The 20,254-nt window shown below is 41.3% G+C and overlaps 1 protein-coding gene across 1 annotated transcript in view; it reads right to left on the bottom strand.

Moving 5' to 3' along the window:
* The window catches only part of CIBAR1 (CBY1 interacting BAR domain containing 1), a 306,725-nt gene that overhangs the window by 236,746 nt on the left and 49,725 nt on the right, over positions 1-20,254 (bottom strand). The window contains exon 3 of the mRNA XM_069220467.1: positions 69-137. Coding sequence (XP_069076568.1) covers positions 69-137 — 69 coding nt within the window. The remainder of the gene's footprint in view (positions 1-68; positions 138-20,254) is intronic.

The raw sequence follows: 20,254 nt of genomic DNA, 5'->3' as shown, positions 1-20,254 counted from the left end.
AAAGCTAAACTTTTGGAAGGAAATAAATAAATATAGTCAGCATGGTTTTGGTGAGGTTTAAAACTTACCCTTTTAAGTCTTATTATAGCACCATAGCTTTTGAGAGGCTCCACTATTTTGGCTTCAAGTCTTTCCACCTATAAAAACGGTATACATTAACATGGATGACAGTGTTTGTCTTTCACACACATACACATCTCAAAACAGAACATTTGGCATAAAAAATCTGAAAATATGCATAATTTTGCAATCTATATACAACTTCCTTGCAGTGTCCGTAAGGAAAAAGAACTATTCTTCCCATCAAGCAGAAAACCAAAAAGCTTACTACATGTTTTGCGAGTAATCAAAAGAAGTTTTTGCAACCCTTTTTTTGTTCTGCTGAAATACAGCCTACAAGATATGTTGCTCATGCATTAATGACAGTGAGCCCAATTCGTAATTTGTTCCCATGAGCTTACCACTATGTTTGAATAAAATGTTCTGACCTTCTTGGATTCACAAAGAATTCCAATAATACTGTGGGGATCACAACATTTGAAGAGGCAAAGTTACAAAGAGTACATTCATGGATGCTTAGCTTCAATACATCAGTGCATCTGTCCTGCTCAACATTTTTGTGTTTCTGCATAAGGGAAATTTGTCTCCATGGACAAATATTCTACAACACCCCCACCAGGTTGAGAGTGTTGTCTACCCTTGCACACCACAGGAACTGCTTCACTCTTGTATTTGACAAAGCAAACATATGATCGGGTTCAGGCTGAGCAACTAACTGCAAAAGGTTTATGAATACCCACAAACTTGTTGTTCCAATAACATCCACTAACTTTTTCAGGCTCCTCATTACTAAAATGGCAAATTCCCTCCTTACTGTGTGAGGAGCTATACATAATTAAAATCTGCAGTATTGTTGTACGTCAGTAAATCCATCTATTTCTTATATAATCAAAACTGCACATTTTATCATTTTGAGACATTGTAAGTAACTCATTGTACCACTATCTAATGCAATGGTACTTGACCTCTGAAGAACACAATGATGAATTGGTCCGGTTAGGATTTTTTAAAGAATTTGTTTTGAGTTTTTTGAAAAAACATTTACAGAATCTAAACAAAGCAAAACTGAAACTGTTCCAAAACAAATCGATCCATGTAAGTTCCGACACAAGGTCGGTTTCAAGGAATCCAATTATTAGGGTACATGACAATAGGTAAAGTGGTCAAGGCACATGGCTCATGAGGGGCAGAGGGTCACCATCAGTGGTGCTGTTGAGTAGGCAAAGTCACTGCAGCAGAGCACTCCTGCTTGAAGCTCCTCCCGTTCGGTGAGTCAAGTCCCCTAGGTAAAGGGCACCCATCTGAGGCATTCATGAGTGGGACCTCTTGTTACAGGTACCTCATTGTTGTTGCGGGGTCTGTAACTGTCCGAAAAGCTGCAATGTGTCCACCTCTGTATGTGTTTGCGTTGGTCTAGTACCCTGAAATTATCTCTGCAGTGCATCTCTAATTCAAAAGAGCCCAGTATTTAACTAACCCCAATGTCTGACACAGAGATTTCCTGGTTGCGAGTATGCCTTTTGCAAATTGGCACTGATTTTTGTGATCGTTTTACTTCAAAATGCATAGTTTTTAATTAACCAAGACATTTTTCTGAGAAATCATGATATGATAATTTTTCTTTTTTTTTTTTTTTCCTTCACCCAACTTGTATGGTTTTAATTAACTAAGACATGAATAAATACTTACTTACACAACTGACGCAGAGTACTATCTACCTCTCTAAAACAAGACTGGTAAGATGATGTTCAGGAATGTATCATGGGGGAGGTGGTAAGGATGCTGTGCTTCGGAGTAATTTTTTGCTCTTGTAATCCACTGGCCAGCCCAATGACGACATAGCAATGGATGATCATATAAACTTATGTATGGACTGTGATGGCATCAATTCTGTCATCTAGACTGATTTCCACCCATTCCTTGAGCTGACCAGCTTTCTGGTAAATGGGAAGCTGCGTATTGTAGTAGTTCAACTAGTGACCACTGTGAGATCATACTGAACTCACAGCCCAATGAAGAAATTGTAGTCTCTATGCAGTGAAGAATGGCTCAGCTGCAACTAGGAGGTTGTGACCAGGTACTAGCTCAACTGGGAGTATTGTGTGGCATTTAGTTGACATAGTTATCTTAAATGGCAGCTGGAAGGAACATCTGGTACACCCCAAACAGGGTTAGCTGTACCTTAGAGGCCAAACTAACCAAATAAGCAGCATACATGAAATCCATCGTCAGTGGTGTACAGTGGAGCCACATTAGCTCTTCTCCTGCTGCTCTTCCTTCATGCACTTCGAAAGTTACCACTAGAACATATTGCTCCTCATTTCTTATCTCACCTTGTGCGTCATGTAACTTTATTCATCAAGTTCCCATCTGCTCTCCTTTTCACCTTCTTAATTGGAGTCACAACTAGCTTGTTCTCATTGTTGCATCTCAGCCAACTTTTCAGATTTCCCCATTTTTCACTGTAGTTAACTTCCTTTTATACAATTATCATATAAAGTGCCCATATATGCACTTCCTTGCCCTTTCTTACTTTGGCACAGTTATGCTTTAACTCACCTTCCCTCTTACAACCTCTTGCACATCCCCATATCATTGTTTTAGCCACCGATTCCCTTTACGTATATCACCCCAGTTCATATTTCCCTGTTTAAATGTAACTTCACATTAATATTGCATTGCTATCATGTGAAGAGCTCAGTGACTGAGCGCTATATATTTTGGTGTATAAATATAATAAAAATACTCAAAATGCAATCTTTGACAGTTCAATGCCCTTTTATATATTAGCTTGTTTCTTGATTGTTCCACGCCTTCTTGTGCAGTTTAGGTATCGGATTCGCATTGTTTACCTTCCTCATGGTGATACATTTTACAGGCTCAAACTGGGATTACTTTGGCTTTCTGTGTTGATATCCAGCATCTATCTACTTCCCTTCATTAACTTTCCAACTACTTCTCCAATTGGTGGCAGAGATAATGAGCGGCTGAATTGAGTTGATTGCTTAGAGGGTGATCTGTCTCAGGAATTTCAGAAAACAAGGTCAAATTTGTTGTACTAGAGGTACGCTCCCTCAAATCTGTTATGATTACATCTTGAACGAACCTCTTTTCTGTGGTTTGCACAGCTTCTCTTTTTGAAAGTCATGATCGTTTCGTTTATACCCAGATGAAAGTAAACACACATTTTGTTTGTATTTGTATTATTTTCATTTGTAAAACCACAAATATGTATTTATAAATGTAAAACAATCTATACTGACAGAGTCATTGAATACCTCTCATTTATAATTGCACTGTGTAGTAAAATGCTTCACACAATTCTTAAGTATATTAACGAAAAATAGAGGAGTTATAAAGTAGACAAAGTGCCTAAAGCAATCATTGCTCAGAGGTGACAGTGCATCGGTCCTTGTACGGTGCTATCCAGGGAAGTAGCAAAGGGCCCTTTAATAGTTTGATTTTTTTGTTTAAATTAGCATCTGCTGCAGTGTTCAATTGGTTTTGTGGCAAGCTGCATACATTTCACAAATCTTATAACCAAGGTGGGTTGCTCCACTATGAAACAACCCATTACAGCAGGTTTACAGGTGTGAATGACTAATAGCCTGAATTGAGGTTTAATAGTACCTGCTTCTTGGTGAACGGGGTTGGACAGGTACAGACTGAATTGATTCCTTGTATATGTTGCACAGCCTGCAAAGGGGTATTAGTGGTTTTCCTTAACCCTTTTGGTATGCAATTCAGAGTGGGCAGCCAGCCTAGCCTAAACTGGTGAAATTTCCTGTTTGATCTTCTTCCTAAAGCAAACATTCATGATTGGATGTGGGTCTGCCTTCTCATAGTGGTCAGCCACGCATGTGCACAATTTGCCAGTTTATATTTGTCTTTAAACCGCAATTTCCACCCCACATTTTTTGAGAATAGTCTTTTAAAGGTTGTACAGGTGACATGGGCAGACACTAGACCTGCCATTTCCAAATTCTGAACAGACGGGTCCAGATAGGCACAGGCTGTTGAATTGCTGCTTGTGATTGAGATCTCTTGCCATACTTGTTTTTCAAGTGAATCTTTCCTTCCTACTGGTAGCTTAAAGCACATTTTTTTTTTGTTGTTGTTTTTTTTAGAAAAGTCCCTTGCTTTTCCATTACTTGGTTAGTTAAGCCGAATTCCAAGCGAATGCGAGTGGGGAAGCCGTAGTTTGGTAGGTCAAACACTTGTCTATAGGTGTTAATTACGTGTTCATCCAGAAGACTGGAACCCTTCCAAACATGGCTTCTGTCCCGTACGCTAAGGTGGGAAGTAGCTTTGTGTGTCTATCACTTTTATCAATGAATCGAGGGTGGAGTCCATGAGTTTTTTTGACAGCTTCAGGACCACATGGAGCAAGGAGCCAGGCTTATCTTTTATAAGCTGCATGCGGAGGAGGAAGGTTCCACAGTTAAGCACAACCACCGCTCTTCTTTCCTCTTGCCACCCATTATGATGATTTTAGTTTTGTTCAAATTGAAGTTAAGTCCATTGTATTTGGTGCAATTATGAAATTTCCCCAAAAGGCGCTGTAAGCCCCCCACCTCCCTAGATTCAAATATTAAAGGAGTGTGTTCTGCATAAAGGAGGCACCTAATATTTTTGCTACTGAGTTTCGGGCATGTGCATTCATTTACCCTAGGTCCAACAAAAGATCTGTCAAAAAGATGTTAAAGTAGTGGGGCTGCATGAAACCTTGCTTTAAACTTATCCATGTTTTTATTTTACAAGTAAGTAAGCTGCCATCTTAAATTTTGACTTGAATCTACGCGTCTTGAATACAGTAGCAATGCTCTTCTGGAGAGATGGTGAAATGTTACTCACTGCTAGTTTCAGCCATAAGATGTTTCGAGGGACAGAGTGAAATGTGGTTTTAAAATCCATGAAACAAAGATACACCATAGATTTTATTTTGATTACTTTGTCAATTACCAAAGCCAGGGCCAGAAGGTCTGATGTGGGGGGGGCGACGGATGATCCGATGCACATTTGCCTAAGACCCTCAACTCATGTAATAGTAGGCCTGCATAATATTTTGCTTCATTATCTAGCAAGGAGATTTGAAGATAATTACCTGGATCCGCGGGTTTTACTCCTTTATATACTGGGTGGATTATTGTCCCAGCCCCGGAATCCAGGATCTGTTTGGTAGTAATACAATGATTGTATAATGGCGTTATATGTGCCCAGAATTTGGGGTTGGCATTGAAAAGTTGCTGGGGTACTCTGTTAGGGTCTAGTTAACCCCAGAGACCTGCTTGTTGGTGAAACAAAATGCCGCCAGGGTCACCATAGTGTTTGCTTTCATGGAGGATGGGGTTATTTGCTGTTTGTCATGCTCTCTGTTTTTCTGTAAGGCTGCCCTTCCTCTGTTTTGAATACCATTGAGTTTTGTTGTGAGCCCTTTGGGACTCGGTTATGAAGTCCGCCCACTGACGTGCAGCAATTTTTGCATTGTTTGCCATGGGAGATGCAGTAGTATTGTGCACACACAGTAGGATTAATTTAGGCATCATTAATAGCAGGTGAAAAAGTAGCCTATCTGACATTGTAGGGGAGTTGGTTTGAGAGGCATACAGCCTTCTGTATCGATAACGTGAACATATTCTAGGGCTGACCTAGACATTTGAAAGAACAGGTGGCAAAAGCAACCCACCACTGTTATTTATTCTATTTGGTGTTCAGGTGTCTATTCGGAGGCAAGACTCGCTCTTTGCACAAAGTCATTGTTATCTGCTTTAAGTTAAGCCTCAAGCTATGCACCCTGTAGTTACAAGTACATTCAACACTTTCTCTCGGCAGGATTAACATCTGAGATCTCTCACAAAATAGATTCTATGGGGTTTCACCAGGGCAGTTTCACTTCCAACTATGCACTTACTGTCACTGATCATATTCAAGACAGTGAACTAAAAGTTCAGGATAAATCTGATTCAGGAACACAACTTCATAATCTTTTTGACAACCAATTAGGATTGATTCTATCAAACTGTTTAGACTTTGAGCTCCTTTGTCTTGGTTCATCGTTCTTTTGAAGCCCAGTTACCAGATCATAAGTCAGGGCATTAGGTTTCCATATCTTATCTCTCACACCAAAGCAAGGGGCCATGGCTGGGGTACTCAGGCAAGTGCTTAAAGGATCTGAACTTACTTAAGATGCACTTCCAGTAGGCAAAGATGATAAAGACGATTCCTACCTTCCCTGAAAGTATTCATTGTACTGGTTAATAACTTACTGAATCTCTTCACCAACATATTGGTCTGGGGTGATAGCATGTGGAAAGTGATATTTTACACTAAAAGGTCTCAAATAGCCATAAAGGAATTGGTCTCTTTTCAGGAATTCATCTACTTGGGAAACTCAGAACAAGTCAGAATTCCAAAGAGTTCCCTGGCACTACAGGGCTGTAGTGTGTCACAAGAATTTACTTATTATACCATCAGGCATGATCTGCAACAAACAATCTACTCATTGCTTGAAGTGGTTTGGGTAATGAGTCCAGAGGGCCAACAATGTATGTTCCCTCTCCCTCCCTCTCAAAAAGAACTTCAATCGTATGCACTGATAAAAGGAAAGCCATTATCTAGCAAACCCTATGTATATACTTGCATTCTGGGCCAGTAGAACAAAAGATTATATTCTTAGAATCTGTCTAAGCCCATTATGAACACCATAACAATATGTAAGATGCATTACGCTTTAAATAAAAAATAAATACAAATAAAAAAAATAAAATAAAAAACATCCTTGCATTGTTGCAGATTTAGGACTTTTAGGAATTCCCGAAGGTATACCTGGAGACCATACTCCTAGCAAAAGTTGTTGAATTCTTTATTCAGAAGGGCAAATATACTTCATGGTTCAAGCCCCAGGACGTCCACTTAGCAAATGTTTATTTTTTACCCTACTCCATGGTACCCATGTTTATCGATCTCAGAAGAATGAAAGGCTATTTCAGCAGCAAGAGGCTGAACGCGCTTTACAAATACACGTTGTGTTCTGTTTCCTTATGGGAAAATCTGCACAGTAATTACAAATTTACTTTTTCTACACACTTTTCCCCCTGGAAAAACATTCCACTCCTGCCCTTATCAGAAGTGTACTTCCAACTATTTCTAATGTAGAAAGACACTGGAGAGGAGTTGGTGTCTATTTTTCAAAATGCAAATTAGTGAGTGTTTTTCAACCTAGGAACTACAGTTTCCCACCTACTTCCAGCTCCTGTACGCAGATTAGTGGGAATGTGGAAAAATCAGAGCCTTGATATAATCCGATGCCCAACATAGTATGAGAATACTCAGACAGTCTATTATCTACTATAATGAAAACACTGCCACAATCTGTCAACTCACTCTAAGGCATAAGGGACCAGTGAATTGTTTAATAGGACAAGTACATTTCTGAAACATCACGCCCGTTGGCAAGTACATGTTTCATAAAATCTTTCACCCCTTGCCAGCATGACTTCCTCTGACCACTGTCACTACATTTTCTAAAGGACAGGCCCTCCAGTCTACCTTTCTTTCTTCACATCAAGCTGAAGTGGGTTAATAATTCTAATTTGTAGGAGCACTACCTTTGTTCTTCACATCCTTCAGTTAGATTTATTGTGGTGATGGTTAGTGTTCCTTTTTTATGAACAACTTCTGGCTAAATGGCTGCATTACTTGCAACACTACTGGATTTGGTTCATGAATTGGGGCTTCAAGAATACCCTTTACACATCACCCTATTTCCCCTTTTCATACACCTCAGTCACCGAGTAGGTTGTGGAACTGTTGCCCAGTTATTTCACTGGGCCGAATTAGTATGAGGATTTGTGTACTGATCACATTCAGTACACCTCTGCGTTTGGCTGTTGGTGAGAAGACAACAGTAGAGCAAGACAACAAGATTCTTGGACTCACACTTTGGTATTTTCGGAAGGGTCGGGTAGGAATTAGAAAGCCAGCTTGAATGGTCAATACTGAACTGCTGAACTAGTAGCCATGTTGAGAGAAGGTTGCCCCGAGCAGGGACGTTTGTAGTAGCCATTTTGGACAGGAGAACGCTCTAGCTTGTGGAGGCATTAGGGAACATGCAAGGCTGCCTACTCATAATTAGGTGCACCAGCAGTGCACAGGAGGCACCCCAGTGGCAAGCCTGTCTGATCCTTTACACTCCAAGGGCATGTGGCTGATAGTACATGATGCCGGTTGGAGAAACTTCTGACCATTATTGAGAAAGAGGTTTCTTAGTAGCTTTGAGGTAAGGAGCAATGTGGGGCACTTTATATGCACTGATTTAAATCAAAGAATAAGGTTTGTTACCACAGCATCAGGGAAGAATGTTCAAAATGGAGCCTTTATCAACTCTAGATTTCTCCCTAATCATAAAAGGGATTTTGATTTTTAAGTTTGTTTGATCAAGCTAAACTAGACATTTCTTTTTTGTGAAACATGGTTACAGGGACTTTCTAATTCTGATGCACATCTAGCCATTAATTATTCTCAGATGTGACAGGGGAGAAAAAAGGGGAGATGGTATGGCTATCATGTTTTAGAACTCAATCTCCCTAGAAATAAAAGACTGTACTGGCTACCTATGAGAGCTACTATTATGTAGTTTGCAAACCCTTTCCTCCATTTCTCTTGCACTTTTGGCTCATCATTCTCTTGGGTCTCGGCAAGGTCTTAGATAAAAGGTTTGTAGAACTATGCAGCTTAATTTACCTTAATCATGAGAGTATAGCCACATTTAGTGATTTATGGGGATAGTAACTACCTCAAACTATCAGGAATTAACTAAGACAATTGAGGAACTGGACTTGAAACAAATGGTGGAAGTACCCACACACATTGTGGTCACATCCTTGATTTGTAAACCCTCGGAGGTTGGGAGCAATATTGTTGTCAATGCGGTTATGTAGTCGGATCATCAACTGATTAAATTTCTAATTGATTTCTCCTCCTATTAAAATCAGGAATCAGTTCCCTGAGAGCATATTGTATGGCAAGGAAATGGGTTAGGGCTAATATGAGACAGGCCTACTAATAGGTGCCAATTCACCAAAATGCCAGGGATAGCAGAAGTGACATCACACACAATTTGACCTTTACTTTGGCTCACACACATATGCTTACAAATACACAAAGTCACATATTCTCTCACATAAACACACTCACCTGCAAGTACTCATACAACATACATTTAAAAATATGTTTTACTCACCTTAGCTGCCAGATAAGATCATAGGCCTTCTAATTACAATCCATGTTATACACTAGTAGTGAATTATATTATTCACAAATTGTGTAATAAAAAGTTTGAAGCTTCATGTTCCTAGATTTCGGTCAATCTATGTCAATTATGATTAGCTACCCCTGTGTTCCAGGCACTCATTTTGCCACCTGAGGCCAGGGGTCACAAAGCCAGAGTCAGGGGTTGCAAGCCACAAGCCAAGGGCCGCAGCTGCAACTCCTGGTGACACTTAAATTACGTCCTTGGGCCTACTCCCTTTCTAGAAAGCTAAATATGGTTCTAGATTATTTGCAGTCACCTACCTCTCTGGTAGAGGATATTTACAGACAATTTCCCATGTGGAACATACTTCTTTGTAACCTGGGCAAACACAGTAAAGAAAGCTGGTAAGCACTTTAACAGATGGCTTACCCCACAACCGAGAACTAAGGAGACAAATTTGGATAACAGGAAAGCAAGTAGAGAAAAGACTATGAACCAGTTTTTAGAAAAAGTCTCAAGGCATACACGTTTCAACAGAACCGAACCAGGATGACATGTGTATTACAACAAACACAAAGTTCCTCCAATCAACCTAGGGATCAATGTAAAACAGTGATAAACTTTTGCCATCGTTCCAGTCTGTTGACTGGAGTACAATCTTTTCAAACTATGTGTGAGAAATTAGCATAATTATTTTCTTCAAAAATAAAAACAATTTATGACAAGCTTAAGATTCAAGGGTCAGTTATTCCTGTTTCCTCTGTTGGTCCGGCAAAGGTAGGTCATGTAGGCAATATCTCTCTGAACAATAACGCAGCCTCCTCATTTTTAGAACATCTAGGAGAATTGGATATTTATTTTTTGCCTCCATTGAGCGACATGATGCTGGAAGCCATCTTATTTTCATTAAGATATGCCTCTCTGTGTAAACCATATCAAATAATTTTCTTTCACAATTTGTTCTTGTCCAATAAGGAGCCTATGCTGCAAGCTGTTAATAATCTCATGCTTTATTCAGTCACAGAGAATTTTTTTTTTAAAAAGAGTGATGGTAAAACCCTTGTTAAAAAAGCAAGTACTAGATAATTAAGACTCAAAATGGCCTATACCTCGATTGCTTTTGATTTCTAAGGAAGTGGAAAAGCACCTTGCAACCTGGTTGACAAACCTTCTTGAGAATATGATTTTAGATAATCATGAATCAGGTTTCTGTTCTAAACGTGGCACAGAAGTAGTGCTAGTGGCATTTTTTGACCAACGCAGAAATCGGAAGGATAAGGGACTAAGTGGAAGGATTTTGCTTTTAGAGCTCTTTGCACCCTTTGAAATAGTTAACCACAAATGATTATTATTAGATCAACTTAACTTAGATTTAAAGTGTTGCGTAGGCTCTCATTATCCTAATGAGACTACTGGATTTTGAGCAGCAAGATCGTTCACAGTGTGGGGGACTAAGTCTGACCCACGGCGAAGGACCCTTGTCACTCTAAATCTGGGTTTTGCTCTGGCTAACTAGCAGTGCCTCATCTCTCCCAAAGGGAAGAGACAATTGGGCAGCTGAGCCATGACATCTTAGTACTTCCCAGGGAAGTCGTGGTCACTCAGGTCACAACCGGTTCTCTCATACACAGTACGGTCTCATATATAAATGACAAAGGCAGTTTTAAGTTTTAAAGATTGGTGTAATAAAACGACTGCATTTTAGATAGCAAAGCGTGAGCTGCAATAACCAGAACTACACAACACATTAGGATTACAATAGTAACGATGAGAGTGAAGCACAAGAATAAGGCTATCATAGTGCAAATAGTTTTGTTTTCTCTTTAAGATATATTCTGAGCACAGCATGTAAAGCTCTAAGCCTGCCTTTCAGGTCCCCACCCGGGAGGATATCAACCCTCATACCTGAGCAAAGGCCTGTAATCTGCATCAGCATCTGCAACGGGGCAGTCAGCATCTAGTTGTAGGTTCCTGGTCAGAATCTCCCTCTGACGTGTACTAGGACTAGAAAGTGTTTTTATAACTAACACGCAGATGTTCTGAGAAAATGTCCCTACGTAAAGATGTGTATTTTCTACGAACACTAGAGACTAAACTTCTACCACATTTACCGGCAATGTACCAGACTGTAGCCTTGACTGAAGCACAGGGTGATCAAGAATGCATTGTTTGAGAACACAGTGCTGAACTAAGCTAAACAGTGTGATAGAAGGAAATTAAAACAAGACCGTAAAACTGGTTATTGTAAAATAACAGTGCGAGGCTGAATAAAATGTATCTAGGGCAAAGTGCACAAAGGCCTAATATGTGAAACTAACGTGCATGAAGCTATATTAAAAATGGCTACACTACACCCTCCCCTTGTCGGTAGAAAGTGGTTTAAGCCGAAGCTAAAATGCCCTAAGCGAAAATATAAGTAACCCCTATTCAATTTTAACAAGCTAAGAGGACACACAAGCATAGTAATTTTCAATTTAAAAAATGAGCATGCGGCCAAATGCCGAATTCAAAGGATAACGTCAATTTAGAATAAGTCCAAATTAAGCAGCGGTCATGGAAAGCAGGAAATTCTCCACCTCGGCAGATGACAAAACCGGAAAATCCACGCCAAAGGCTATCAAGGAACAGGTGTTCCAAAGCCCCAGTGTCAACCAAGGCGGCATCCTGTGCAGTGCCTACAAACGAGTTAATATCAACTTCCTCCAGGAAGGGTATCTCGTAATCAGCTTCTCTAAGCAAACGCAGCCGCAGCGCGCATGTCTGGTAATGAGCCCTCATCGAGGGCATCAACAGATCAGCATCAACCACTGGGGGGCATTGCTGTGAGAGACAAACGTCCAGTGCATGTTCAAAAGAGCACCAACGGCACCGAAACACGGGCTGCACACAATCCAAAACCGGTCTGAATGACAGAGACCAGTTACACTCCAAATGTACCAGGAGTGTTGCTCCAAAGTGCTGCATCATGCGTTCACGACACAGCTGCGCTGATGGGAGCGCCCACATTCGTCCTTGTTGCGGCGGGACAGCCCTTGCGGAAAAACAACAGCAACAGCAAAACGCTGGCTAATAAAGCCAAAGTTATCGGAAATCCCCCAAAAATGCTTCCGAAAATTGAATGAATAGCCGAAGGTATTAAACCGAATATGGAAGAGAAGGTGTGAACGAAACCAATACCAACAGCTTTGAAAAAATGTGCTAATCCAGCCGTGCTGGAAGCATTACATATACATCCCACGAGTTCACCAAAGTGGCTTGGAAAGTTTGTTTTGAACAGGGACTGTATTTCTGCCGATGGCCTTGCCACCTTAAAGTGCGTAGGTCTTGTGTGCAGATGTAAGGGCCACATGCTTCTGAAACAATAAAGCCTTCAGTCTGCTTAACTTGTTAAAATTCACCTTGGAAGTAGCAATGTGAGGCCAAATATCTGCTACCTCCCTTATTTTTGTGGTGGGGAAACAACACGTTCTCGCAGCAAGTAACGACCTTAGTGACCGAAACAACGTAAACTATTCCGGCCCGCATGCCACAACAGTCCTCACTATTGAGGACAACGTAGCTGCCGTTTAAAAGCACCTGGAACGTGTGTTTAATCAAGGGGACTGGAACTCCCTTCAGATAGCAAGCCAAGTTCGCAACCGAGGCATTACACGCCCCATTCAAGGACAGCTGCTTACAATTCATCTAATGGCTGACTGAAGTCTCACATTCACTACCGCTAAAAAAGACCTTTTTCATGCCATTGAGGCATTCATACAAGAAGGGAAGCTCCCACACCTCATGGATGTAACTATCTCCCAGCCTTTCATACCTGCCTACCGGAACATGTTTCAAACAAGATGTGAATTGTAATGTAGAAATAGGCAGATTAATAACCCCGTGTATCAACCACTCTGCTGAGGGAATCTCGGCCACGGTAAAAGGCAATCTTTCAAATTTTTCAATGTTGAGCATGACATAAGTTGCCTCCTTCTTAGCCATTAGGTGTTATTGTCGCGTCAAATTAAAGGAAAAAAATATTTCCCTGGCACGGATGTGCTGCCACGGATTGCGAGCCGTCTTCAATGTCTGAAGCGTCCAACCCAACTGCATAATGGACCTGGTCTGACTCTGTCCATGATATAAAGAAGACATATCAGATCGTATAATGTCTATAGCAGAAGAAACAATGTTGTTAATTGTATATATCCGGTCGAACAAGGTGTGAATTCCATTATCCACAACAGCTAATGCTTTTTTCAGATTTTCCTGATCTATCTGCCTTAACCAGGCTGCAGCCTCTTGTTGGGAAAGTTTCCATATTTCATTGTATACTTCATACAAGAAACGCTTCCTACGTGGTATCTTCGGGCCTGACAAAATATCTTGTAAGTCAGTATCATTAGACAGGAGAGTGAGATGTGCCTTAACTGCATCTAGCAAGGATGATTTTAGCCATTGCTGGCACAATTTTCCCACACTATATGTCGTAATTATTTCAGCATGTTCTGGTGATATATAGCGAGGGTCTGACCTACTCGTTCGGAAACCCCCCCCCCCCGAGGAGGTGACAAAACATTGATGACACCCGTTGGTATCTATTGGCCACAATAACCACCCGCCTGGACGTGTAATTGAAGTGTTAAATGTACCATTCTGGACCCATTCAGTAAGCTCACTAAAAGTTGCATTTGTGTACTTTTGCCAGTCATTACATTTTGTAGGGGCAGTTATGCTAGGCATGTTTAATTCTCCGATTGTAGCGAAGCCTAAGCAGCTGGTCTGTTGTACTGTTTCATTTTAAAAAAAATCATTTGAACAGGAATGAGACATGCTCTAAAAAATGTTTCTCTACCCTTAGTTTGCCAATTATTTGTTCCCCAAACACTTTGCAAATCAACATTTCTTGACCAATATTCATAACCTTCAATTGATAACCGGGAAACAAAGGAGTCCGAATATATAAATTTCGTGTTGGTCAGCAACATTTGTTTATCCCTAGTTGGAGTTAACTTAAAATAATATGACTCGGCATTCTTTTGATGATGCCCAGAAAAATACGTAAATTTATCAAAATAAGTTTTGGAACTCCCTTGCGGGGGAGTTGGGCAATGTTCCCATTGCATATAGTCAAATATTGTTTTTGGACTGCTTGCTTTATGTATGAAATGGTGCCCATAATAATTATAGCAAAACATGTCACCATAATTGTCTCTAAACTGGTAAACATCTTCATTTTCGTAGACAGTGTAATATTGCAATTCTGTCATCATTGAGTCAACTGTCTTCACATCCCAAACATCAGATACAATGCCTGGTATTACTATATAATTCATAGATAACTTTAGCACATACGGTATTTGAATTATTTCAGTGGGACCGTATATATATCAAACATTACTTTATCCCACACAATCCCTTCTGGAATTGGAACTGCAGAAATGGTCACAAAGGACAAGTCTCTTCGAACCTTATGTGATAAAAATGTGTTTTCAACACCTCCTCCACCTGTTCAACCGCTGATCTCTCGGGAAGAAAATGACCATGTATCAATTTAAAAAAAAGGTAATGACAAACCCAATCCAAAGAAAAAATGCTATCATAGTCAATAAAAGCCACAGATAGTTCCATGGAAAAACAAAATATGTATCTTTAAGCCAACGTATCAGCTTACGTGGACCTGACAGGTCAGCAGTCGAAGAGGCAAACAAGCCCGATAGACCATCGTTGTTGTCGGCAAAGTAACCAGAGGCAGTTTGTGCAAAAGGCGTTGCCGTAGTCAATGGAGGAGTTGGTGTTTCCCGTGGTGGTATACTGTAGACAGCACCATCCGTCACGTTTGTAGTCATGGTGACTTGATCAAATGTTTCTAAATTGGTTGTTGTTAGTGGAACTAATGCGAAGTCATCATCCACCCTCCCCAAGCTCGGAGAGTCAACAGTGTTGGTATAGACAACTTGAAGCGGAACTTCTTCTCTAGTAGTGAGAGGGATTCGGGAACTACTGGACGTTCCTCTTGGTCGGCTGTGTAGAATCAGCCATGTGTTGTAACTTGACATTGTTAATAGAAACAAAGCGATTTTCTTTGGCACCTCACAACGGTGGTAGAATAACAGTTCTTGTTCCGTGTATCCCCAACACAGGGACTGGTGCACGATAAGAAGGGTCAAATTTTTTTTTTTAGTGCAACCTTTTCACGCACAAGATCCCCAAACCTGGGAATCCAGCCGGTAGGTGTTACTGGCATATCATTAATTCCTGTGGAGGCAGCACTTTTAGAAGAGTTATCTTCACAGAACTGCTGTAATTCCTGTAAAACAGTGACACGATCATTTATGTCAAAAGGTGTGTCCGCCGCCTCCACACCAGGACCATCAAGATCCGGAACAAACATTTGTGTTCCGAACAGGCACTCATATGAAGTACGACCCCCCAGGGACCTTCTAGGCAGGTTATTTAGTGCTCTCTGAACTCCATACATGTGGAATAGCCAACTACGATCCGTACCAAAGACTCTTGCTGTTAAGGATTGCTTTAAATCGTGGTTTAATTGCTCCACGACAGAATTTCCCTCGGGATGAAATGGGAGACGAGTACTGGAGCTGGACCCCCAACTAAGCCATGGTGTCCCTGAATGCCCTTGAGGCAAAAGCAGGGCCCTGGTCCGAATGGAATGCTGCAACTGCATATGTACCGACACAGACTCGCAAATCTTTAATAACAGTTTGAGCGTCAGCCGAGCATTGTGGCCACACCCACACAAATCTGGAGCAAGAATCAACAGCGACTAGTATATATTTATATGCACTATCCGGTGTTAATGGGCCGCAATGGTCCAGGTACACACATTGTAATGGTCTGTTTGATATCAAGAGGGGTGTCTGCGGCGGGCGCTTAGCTGTGGAAACCTTAATTTGTTGACAGATGTCACAACAAAGGACATATTGCTTAGTCTCTTTATAGAGAATTTAAGAGTGAAATTGTAGCAGCCACGCCAGCATGTGCAGATGCCACTCCCTCATGCACTGCTCTAATCAATTGTGGTTGTACATCTTTATTGGGGATGTTGCGTACGCCTACGCCTGGAATTTTAACTTCAGCATTCAGCATACTTCCCATCAAGTATTGATATTTATTAGGAAATCCTTTAGGATAAGGCGTGCCATCAACCGTAGCTTTTATGGCAGCCATAATATCTGTGTCTGGTTTGGAACTCGAACAAGTCACTGCAGCTACAGTGGCAACTACCACTGCCGACTTTGCGGCTTCATTAGCCATCGTGTTTCCAGCAACGTGTATTCCAACGCGCTGGTGTCCAAGTGTGTGCACAACATGGACTTTAGGTAGCGTCTTTTCAGGTCTGCTACCTTCCCCCACAGTAGTCTGTGTTTTATGGTGTTGCCTTTCGAATCTCTGAACCCATTCAAGCGCCAGTAATGCAGGTATTCATTAAAAGACTGGATGCAATAATAGGAATCACAAACAATCAGTGTGAACTGTGTTGCATCTGTATGTTCTAGAGCCATTAGTAGAGTTACGTATACACAGACCTTAGGGGATTGTACAGCGCATGTTGGGGACAGAATTTCTCCCCCTCCATATAGCCGCTCACAACCGCACATGCAGCAGAATATTGATGTTTTGTTCCAACCGCTGGATGCGCAGAGCCATCGGTGTACATGACTACCTGATATTGATCAATAGGCAATGTGTCAGCGGGAACGGGATATTCAACTTCATCTTGTAGAAATTCCTGAATTTGTAACTTTGGGTCAAAAATGTAGTCTACATCAGTGGCTGTCAAGGAGGTAGCCCATTGTATCCATCTTGGGTGGAGTGCTTTTGCGTTCGGGACGCTAGCTTTTGTAACAGCCTCAAGGGACGGAATAGGAGAAACAACAATAAAGCGTTTTCCCTGGGCCAGAGGTCTCTCTTTAATAACAGCCATCTGAACAGCAGTGAGAATTTTCTCTGTGGGTGCAAATCGTTGTTCGGCAGCGGAAAACAAGTGTTACTTGTATGCTATTGGGACTGTCTCACCTTCATTAAATGTGACATAAGTAAACCCAATGGCCCCAGCTATCACCCTGATGACCAAATGTGTCTTATTGTCCCGTGTGTGTAGATGTTTCGCTGCAAGCATATCTGCTTGTAACTCTTGAAGAGTATGGGCATGTTCTATTGTCCAGAATTTGGTTGAAAAATCGGGACATATTAATTCATATAAAGGTTTTATGCATGTAGCATAATCCGGAATGTATGTTCTGCCAAAATTCAGAAAGCCCAACAATGATTGGAGTTTTTAATCTTATTTGGTGGTTGCAATTGTGCACACTTTTCTAAGAACTGTGGTGCTATGCTCTTCACTTAATTCAACAGCTCATATCCCAGGAACAGGACGCTGAGGAAGGCAATTTTTGATTTGATTTTTTAAAGTTAAATTTGTAGCCAAGTTCGGCAAACCCTACAACAATGCGGGTTACCCGTCTTAAATGCTGTAGTAACTCGTCATCCGTAAGATATATATCATCCACATATGACAACGCTACAGGGTCTAACCCGTGCAAAATAGCAGTCACACGAGCTGCAAACAGTCCTGGGCTGTTCTTATACCCCTGAGGCAAACAACAGAATTATTTCTAGGAGCCTAGCGCACTAAAGCTTGTTAAATCTCTGCTTTCAGGTGCTATATTCTGGCAGAAGAATCCATTTGAGATATCCAAAGTAGTTTTATATTTTTTCCGCACAATGTTGCTCATTAATGCGGTGCTATGCGAGTTTTGTATAGCATATGTACGTGTATGTCCGTCCAAATGTCTGTAGTCTCAGACTATTCTGTAAGAATGGTCCAGTTTTGCTACAGGAAATAAGGGATTATTCATCGGTGAGACACAGGGTTCAATCACCCCCTGGTATTCTAATTGTGTAAGTATTTCTCTCACCGGTGCCCTTGCTTCATGTTTAATGTGATACTGTGGTTGTGGCTGAGGTTCACCTTTAATGGGAATTACATGATATAGAGAATCCCTGTCCCACCCTACGTGATTTCTATATAGGTGCCTGTGCGAGAGCCCATTTTATAGAATAGGACTCAGCGAGTTCCTTTGGAACAAGGGGCGAGAAGGAAGGTTTAATAACCTCCTCCCCAGCTGGGCAGGTGCAGACAAAATCAGGCGGCCAATCTTGTTCGGCCAGCAAAACGTCATATATCTTAACTACACGGTCCCAAAAGATTGCGTGTATTGTACGTTCAATGTCTCCTTCCAATTGTAAAGTTACTCTATATACCCTATTGGGTTCGGAGACACGCCTATCTGCTGTTTCTACTTGTATGAAGTCATCAGTTGCTTTCACCTCCAGATGCTCTAAAAGATTCTGGCGAACTATTGTGACCTCTGCCGCGCTTTCTAGCAGTGCTAGAGCCCAGTTCTTGTTCTTCAAGAGAACCCTCTTCCTGAGTGGCATGTCTGAGACTGCCGCCACTTTTTTCTTTTTAAACTGTTGTTTTTGCTGTACCGGTTCCTTCTTGACAGAAACCTCCGAAGAGCGTTGTGATTCCTGTCTGGGTTTCACGTACTCTGTTCTCCGCTCTGATCACCCACATCTCTCATTACTCTTTTCCGATGAGTCCTGAAAGGAACGAGATTGGCGTGTATCAGTATATTGATATCTATCAGGCGTTTTTATATTCTCTCTATTTCTGAGATTATACCTATTCTGCTGCGTCTCCGTACGTGGAGATTCTCCCCTTTCTTTTTTAGGTGTTTGTTGTTTTTTCTCCCAGCGCTTCTTATTACCCTCAGGTTGCTGTTTAGTATTGTCTTTATTAATTTTTCCCTGAAACTGAAGTTTTTGTGGTCTAGCCCCCAGGTTATCTCGACCGATACTAGAATATGTTTCTGCTATTATTTTAGGCTGTTCCCGCTCCTGATTTTCTTGCGGAACGTCACGAAGACGCATGCGCACTGCAAGTGCAACTGCTTCCCCTTTAAGATTGCTTAGGATTATTGAAGAAACCGTGACAAAATTGCCCATCAGTTGCCTTCCTAAATCTAAGGCTGGGGCAGCCCCGTATTCATCTTGAATTTGTTTAAGCACTTCCGGTAGGTTGGCTAATGTCGGTGCACCGTGTGCAGTTGTATAGAGTGTGGCAAACACCGTGCCTTATGTATTACAATGTTCCACTGTGGGAACCATCCTAAAGGGTAAACACATAGTTAATATCCTATGTTTATCCTGAGGTCCCGTATGAGGAAATACCGCCTCCAGCGTATTAATTTTTTGAGCCAGCCAAAATGGAGTCTCCTCTCGTTTTGCTGGGACTTTACCCATAATAGAGTGTACAGTCACCGGATTTATACCTGGTGTCACTGCATGTAGTTGTGCTGGGGCAGCACGCGCTGGGTTTGTATTTAGTGTCTGCATCACAAATTGTACTAATCGTCTATATATTGCTGTTAATTCAGTATATAAGCGTCAAACCTCAGCTACTGCCATATTTGCAGCCGCAGGATGACGTGTATATGTGGCCAATAAAGGCCAGGTAGGACCATCATTACTTAGTGGACCTATCCTAACTGGTAATATTGTATGGGGTAGGGTGCCATCAAGCCAATTATTATGTTCTTGATAAGAAAGAGGTATCTCTAAATATGCGTACGCCTTGTACTGCCCAGGCGTGTTCGCAACTGTATATGTATGGAATGTATTTGTGTTCCCATCAACTGCTGGAAATGTGACCCAAGAGTAAAAAAGTTCTGTTCTATAGGCTGCATGGGCGTCCACCACAAACATGACTGGACCACCCTGGGCCGTAAGATCGTGTGCTAGTAAATGTGCTGTGAGCGGTTGTCTCATGTTAAGAGCTAGTTGTACAACCTGGGGATTCGCAATTATAAAAGCACTAAGAGTTCAGAGAAGGCACACCAAGATGGGTTATTTTCCTTTTATGGTTCAAGCTTG

This window comes from Pleurodeles waltl, chromosome 2_2 (assembly GCF_031143425.1).
Source record: "Pleurodeles waltl isolate 20211129_DDA chromosome 2_2, aPleWal1.hap1.20221129, whole genome shotgun sequence".
NCBI lineage: Eukaryota > Metazoa > Chordata > Amphibia > Caudata > Salamandridae > Pleurodeles > Pleurodeles waltl.
This window is presented reverse-complemented; position numbering and strand designations above follow the sequence as displayed.